The 6,773-nt window shown below is 43.1% G+C and overlaps 1 protein-coding gene across 1 annotated transcript in view; it reads left to right on the plus strand.

Annotated features, from left to right (window-relative positions):
- The window catches only part of LOC103750054 (carboxylesterase 1D-like), a 29,333-nt gene that overhangs the window by 15,013 nt on the left and 7,547 nt on the right, over positions 1 to 6,773 (plus strand). The window contains 2 exon segments of the mRNA XM_008852991.2: positions 1,578 to 1,616; positions 4,788 to 4,928. Coding sequence (XP_008851213.1) covers positions 1,578 to 1,616; positions 4,788 to 4,928 — 180 coding nt within the window.

A 6,773-nucleotide genomic window follows, 5' to 3' on the forward strand; every position in this document is an offset into this window, starting at 1 on the left:
GAAAAAACATAGCCAAGTACCTATTGAGCTGAGTGTAGAAGACGCATTCGTTATAATCAGTAGGGTTATTCCTCAGAAAAAGGACATTTGAAGATTAGTGAATGGTCATGGGAATCTGCTGTCACTGAGAAGCATAGCACAACAAATATTGAGAGAAAAGCACATCCAGAGCATCTAGGGCCAAAGGAACTATTTCCTTTGTTGGGAAGGTATATGGATGTGAGCTCAAGAGTCACTTGTTTAATCCTTGTTTCCTTCAGGGCCATGGACACTGTAGGATATTTTGGATCCCATGGAATCCCTTTGGTACATGTATGGTCCCTGTATGCCTATAGCTTGTGTCCATGTGGACTTTTTTTATAATCCCTTTTTTATAATCTGGCTCAAATAAGGTGACCAAGGTGTTCAAACTATTAGGACACAGTTTTTTTTCTAACAATGACTAAAGGTCAAATCTAGCCATTCTCTATGTGTAAAGGAGGATTCAGCTTATGCAGAAATAGTTGATGACTTTGGGGGGAAACCCAGAGAATCTAAGATCCCAGGATATCTTAAAGTGTTCTAGGACCTTGTAGAAGTGCTTCCATGACTGTTTGCTGGCCTGATCATGCAAACATGTTAGTACATACATGTGTACAGATACACAGAACACATTTCTTGATGCATACAATAGAGGTATCTTAATAGTCGCTTCTCACATTCCACTGGGACCCGGTAGCCAAAGTGTCACACTGTAATCACTACTGTCTTGGTGAACACACAACAAAGAAAATCTGGGATTAGGATGAATCTCAGTGAGATTGTTGGAGTCGTGCTTTTCTGATCCTTCATGAGGCCACTCTGCAAGGTGTGTTGGAAGAAATTTTGGGGTAACTGAAATGTTCATGTATGAATGCTTGGAGTGTGGCTGTATCCAGATGCTTTGAGGCTGCTGTTGGGAATGTGCCGATCGCTGTTGCTCCTCTTTCCTTTCGTGTTTCTGGCTTCTCTTTGTAGCAGCTTCGTCCTCAGAAGTGGTAAAAGATCTCAGCATTCTAGGCTCACACTCCACTTGCTTAGAAGGCAACTCTTCAAAATTTCGGCAAATTTTAGGTCAAACTCAGTTGACTGACACTGTGATGAGGAAGGATGGTAGGGAAGGGGAAACAGGTTGGAAGGATTGTGAGAAAAGTGCTTTCCTGCTGTTTCATGCCAGCTTCAGCCTTAACTCCAAACCAGGTCTCTGCATGTTCCTACTCCAGTACGTTGACCTACTTCCCCTAGTCCCTGGAGGAGAAATTAGGGTGTTGCTGCCGGGGAGAGCAGGGAAAGGAAGAGAAAGAACAGTTACAGGCACAGCTGGCCTCTTCAAAGGCCCAGTGACCCTTATTCTGCATCCCAAGGTCTGTTTGCTGCTGCTGTGTTCCTTTATTTCTTCCCAACCATCTGTCCACACCCAGAGAACCTCGTGTAGGATCCTCTTACCCTGGGTCCAGTGGAGAAATCCTGTCACCTAGTACCTTTGATGCCTCAGCTCAAAACAGCAGTTTCTGTACACTGAAGATTTCTCACTACTGTCTCTACCTTTGCCTCTACAGAAATTTTCAGCTTTTGATTTTCATGGAGATCCCAGAGAGGTAAGGACTTTGGCTTTCTGGATTAATTGTGTTGAGTATTAACATTTAAGCTTTAGGGAAAGAATTCTCATTTGTAGAATCACACCATTCATACTTCTGAGGCTTAGAGAGGAGAAGTCACTTGCCAGGTAAAACAATCAGGAGGAACAGGGGCAAGATGGCTTCACTCCCTGTCCAGTGCGCCCAGACAGCAACTCTGTGTCCCTCAGGCTCACGTGCCCCCATCTAATGAGCATTTCCTTCTTCCAAAATGATGCTATGGGAAGAGGGTACACTAGAACCTTCCACTCCCTGGAGCCTCAGATGACTGATCCAGATGCCCTCATTGAGGAGCTCAGATCTCTTGGAAGAAGCTGATAAACTATGAGGGAGGAACCTGAGCTCTCAGTGCTAAGGACACCACCTTCCTCCCAGCACCCAAGAAACTCCAACAGTGCCCTCCAGCTCTTCCTTTCTGCTCCTCCAGCTCCCAGCAGTGGCCAGGCTCTGGTGCCATTAGCTGTGCAGCATCTACTGTCCTGTCCTCTCTGTTCCCTCCCTGGGATCCCAGCACTTCCTTGAAAGGTCATTTAAGAATGAAACGAGGAAAAGCATGTACTCTGTGGCTGGATGTTACTTAGGAACTGGGGCATGATAGTAAAATGGACAGGTTTCCCTGTCTTATTGAAGTTTCTATTCTAGTGGGGTACCTAGTAGGAAAATAAAGTACTAAACTTTCTGGTATACCTCATCATGGTCAGGGTCAAGGCAAAATTCAGTGGCAGATGGAGAGAGAATTTGCCAGTGGTTTCATACAAACAGCAGGATCAAGGGTCGTGTGTTATTCTGAGTCAGGCTCTGGAGAATGGAAGAAAACCAGCTGTCAGAGATTTAGAGGACGATTGTTTCTGCCAGAGAGAAGAGCAGCTACAAATGCCTGCTGCAAGAGGCCAGTGTGTGAAGTGGAGGCAGAGAGGGAGGAGCAGGTTTGAGACTGAGGTGGTAGCAAGTAGCAGTAGGGAGCCTGGTTGATGTCTGATGGACTTAGATTGTTATTCAGCACAAAAGTGGTTGTATTCAGAGGGTTATGCACAGAGCAGTGACATGGTAAGTTTATCAATGTCTCTGGCTACAATGTGGGGGAAAGATGGAGCATTAGAGATGCAGAGACCAACTGAAGGCCACTATGTGGCCGTAACACAGGCAAAACATGTGGGTGAATTACACCGGTATGAGTATTGAGGTGGCCACACATTGTTGGAGCCTGGGACCTTTGAAGGAATATCTGAGCAGGCCTTGCTATGGGTTGTGGGAAGAACTGAAGGAAGGGTGCCCTATACCCAAGCAGGCGATGCATCCAGCACCATAGTGCAGCCAGCAGTAACCCAGAGGGACATTGTCAATTGCTCAGGCTTTTAGGCTGGGAACTTCTTCTGGATACAGCTTTACTTGGGTTCTCTCGATCTTGTCTACCTCTAATATGCCTATGCAGTTCCATGTCCCCTGGTATTACCAGACACAAACTTATAAAAAACTAGGGATACCATGACATTTACCTTCATAAAAACCCAGCCTTGGTTACAAGACAAATCTCCTTACCTCCATGAGTTGGTCCTACAAAACATTCCTGAGGGTCAGGCATGTGCCAGCTGTTAGACAGACAGTATGCTTCACCTCTTACTCTCTTTATCCTGCTCTTAGTCATTCCTCCAAGCCCAGAGCTGTTTGACAACACCAGAATTGTCCCTGCACAGTGAGATCTCTATTCATTTGCTCATGCCCTGCTCAGTGTTTGGGAAGTATTCATGCCCAGAGCCCACTTCAGAGGATACAATTATCTTCTCTGTGTGGTCAGCATATTGGAGGAGAGTTTGGCCCTGATCTCCGTCTTTAACTTTTCTCATATGCAAAAATCAATTTTTAGTTTAGATACTTTGAGCGAAGTGCTCAATAGCTTTTCAAAGCAAATTATTATTCAAAAAATAGTTGAAGTTTACATAGACATAGATGGATATAATCCACTACATCCATGTCCTTAATCATGGATTCTGTATTTGGAAATTAGCTCATTTGCTAAAATGTGTTTGTAACCCTAAATCAGTACTTATGACACTGCTGTGGTCAGGTGTGCAGCACATGCAGAGTAGGAAACACTCGGGCTCCCACCTGAGGGCAAAGATAAAGCACTGTGTTCTCCTTCCCCCCTCACAACTCACACGAGCCTTTGTGGTCTATTTCATGCTATTTTTTAAAAAAACAATAATTTGTTGTTTTAAGTGACTTCTCTGTTTAAGATACTCTGGAGTGTAGTGACGACGAGCTGTCCAGTGCCCGAGCACAAGCGGCTGTGAGGAGCCGTACGAAGATGCATAGGACAGCTGAGGTTCCTCCAGGTTTCAGTTATGATGCCTTTGGTCATGAAGTCAGTGTTGATGAATCAACAACACAGTGTCTAAGACAGAGAGGAGATTTGCCTATTTGTGGGGGAGGAGTTTTGGAGAGTAGTCAAGTGATACCTCCAGCGTGTGAAAAAACTGTGGAAAAGACGGGAAAGCAGATACATTTGTAGATTTGTGAGTGATAAAATTTTAAAAACGTAATGTACAGCAAAGTTGTAAGGCAGAAGCCAAAAAAACTTAAATTATGTTACTTGGGGTCCAGAAAATATCAACCCTCTCCCAGGTGGTATTTTATTTATAAAAAAATCTAGATATACTTAATACATAGATAAACTGTGCTGTTTAATGCATCTTTCAATATAAATGGATGCATAAAGCAAGGGTGATGAATGTGTCCTGACCAGAGGCTCTCAGGACCTAACTCTGGAAACATTCTTGGCCAATGGTTCAGTATTTGCTAATTCAGGAGTCACTGAAACAGACATGACTATGACTAGTCTGAAATAATGTGTATATGTACATTTGCTATAAATTGACATATATGTCATATGATAAATACATGACTTGAATAAGTCCTTAACCCATTCCCGACCATCGGCACCTCACCACTGCTCTTTTCCCAGTCACAGTTCTGCCAATGACGACTCATAGACTTAACCCAATCAGGACCCTGAGTTTCTGTGGCCACAACCACAGTAGTCTACATGCAGGCTAAGCCCTCAGACAGGGAGAGAGTGGACACTGGCGTGCCTGGTCTGATCAATCACAAATAATAAATTTCTGTCTTCCCCAGAGCTATCCTTTCCTGCCTACAGTGATTGATGGAGTGGTGCTGCCAAAGGCACCAGAAGAGATTCTTGCTGAGAAAAATTTCAACACTGTCCCCTACATCATTGGAATCAACAAGCAAGAGGCTGGCTGGATCATGCCAATGGTGAGAACCTACAGCTTCTTAGATGCACCCACACACAGATCTTCAACCACCATGCCCTACTTCTATCATAGGCTCTTCCTATTCCCAGCCTCCCCTGAGTCCAGGGCAGCTGTCCCCATTGTCTTCAGTGGGTGGTTTACAGAAATATTCTCCCACATGGCCCAACTGTCTTATGGGAATTTCAGCCCTGGGAACCCACCCCCAAACACTACCTTTTCTGTCTTTTTTGTTCCAAAAGACAGTTTATATTTTTGATAGTAAGTTCACTTTCATATGTCCTCATTAAACTGTAACGTCATTGAGTAGAAGAACACCCCAGAGGAAGGTTCTCCAGAAGTCCAGTAGAATACATAAATTAGTGAGCACCATGTAGATTCATTTGTAATTTATTTTAAATGGCTTTTGAGAATTTTTCCTTTTTCAGTGAATTTTTTGAAATTCAAACAATATATTTTTATTGTGTTTAGATCCTTTCCCCATCTGCAACCCTTAAGTACCTCCTGCCCAGTTTCATGTACTATATTTTACACACACACACACACACACACACACACACACACAGGACCACTGAGTCTGGGAGAGCTTGTAGGTCTGGGGCACATGAAGATCCTAGGAACTTGAGCTTAAAGAATCCTGAAGTTCCTGAGCATGGAGGACTAGTAGAGATAATAACAATACAGAGGGCACGACCAAGGACATCTGGAAAGGAAAAGGAGCTGAGTTTAAGAAAGTCAGGCCGGGCCAGGACAACTTCTGTCTTGGATCTGAACTCACAGGCCCCACAGATGCCCAGATGTGATTTCATTTGTCCCAATGCAATGATCCAGAAAAGGTAACAGATTAACATTGGGTTCACAAGGGTGAGAAGGCTCTTTTAATATAACAAAGATACACAAAGACTGAAACTGATTAAACCAGTAAGTTTCATCTTATTCTGTAGTATGACTGCTGTAAGGAAAAGGGAAAGCCTGGCCTGAGTTCAGATCCCTGACAGGACTAGCTGAGGAGGTTTAAAGACTGGGTGAGCTCTGAGAGGCACTGTGGTGTGAGTTCATGAGGTTAGTGAATTTAACTCATGCTCACTTGTAAGAGGAATAGATTTCTCTCTCATAACAACCAGAAGCAAAGCCGTAAGATCAAGTAAGGTCCTTGCCAAAGTTAGTACTTTAGCCTCCGTAGAGACTGGTCAAGAGATCACGAGTTATCTCCTGAAATGTTTACGTTTTCAATATGTTGATAATGTAGCAAGAAGAGATTTTCTCTCAAGTCCTTGATACAATAATTTTGGTGGAGAATTTATATCTCATAGGGCAGAAAAAGCATTGATAATTGTAAGATTTCCAAAGTAACTGCCGCAAAAGAAAACTCCAGAGCCAATCTTCCTATCACCAAATTTAGGCTGGAGAGTGGCGGAATTTCTACTGAACGCAGTGAGCTTTCCCAGGCATTGTAGAGAGAGTGGTGTCATGCCAGAATATGCTTTAAATTGTTAAAAGTTGTGCTGAAGTCAGTCAAGTCTTGGAGAGGTTACATAGTTTTCCCTGAAGAATTTCAGAGGTCATAAAAATAAATCACAGCCATCATGGTTGATTTGGCCTTCTTCTGAGACTGTAGGGGAGGGTTTGTGTCCTCTATCCCTCTCGTTCTACGTTATTTTGGCATGAATATCATTTCACTGTCTGGAAGACTATTGTGTGTGATGTGCATATGTATTTTGTTTGTGTGGGTGTGTAGTGTGTGTATATATGTATATATACATGGACTTATAAGCATAGGCAGTACAAAGATGCTATTTTACAATACTATATATTATTTATAATATATAATCATGTACTACATATGTAT

The sequence above is a fragment of the Nannospalax galili genome, unplaced genomic scaffold (assembly GCF_000622305.1).
Source record: "Nannospalax galili isolate Female #2095 unplaced genomic scaffold, S.galili_v1.0 scaffold25, whole genome shotgun sequence".
Taxonomy (NCBI): domain Eukaryota; kingdom Metazoa; phylum Chordata; class Mammalia; order Rodentia; family Spalacidae; genus Nannospalax; species Nannospalax galili.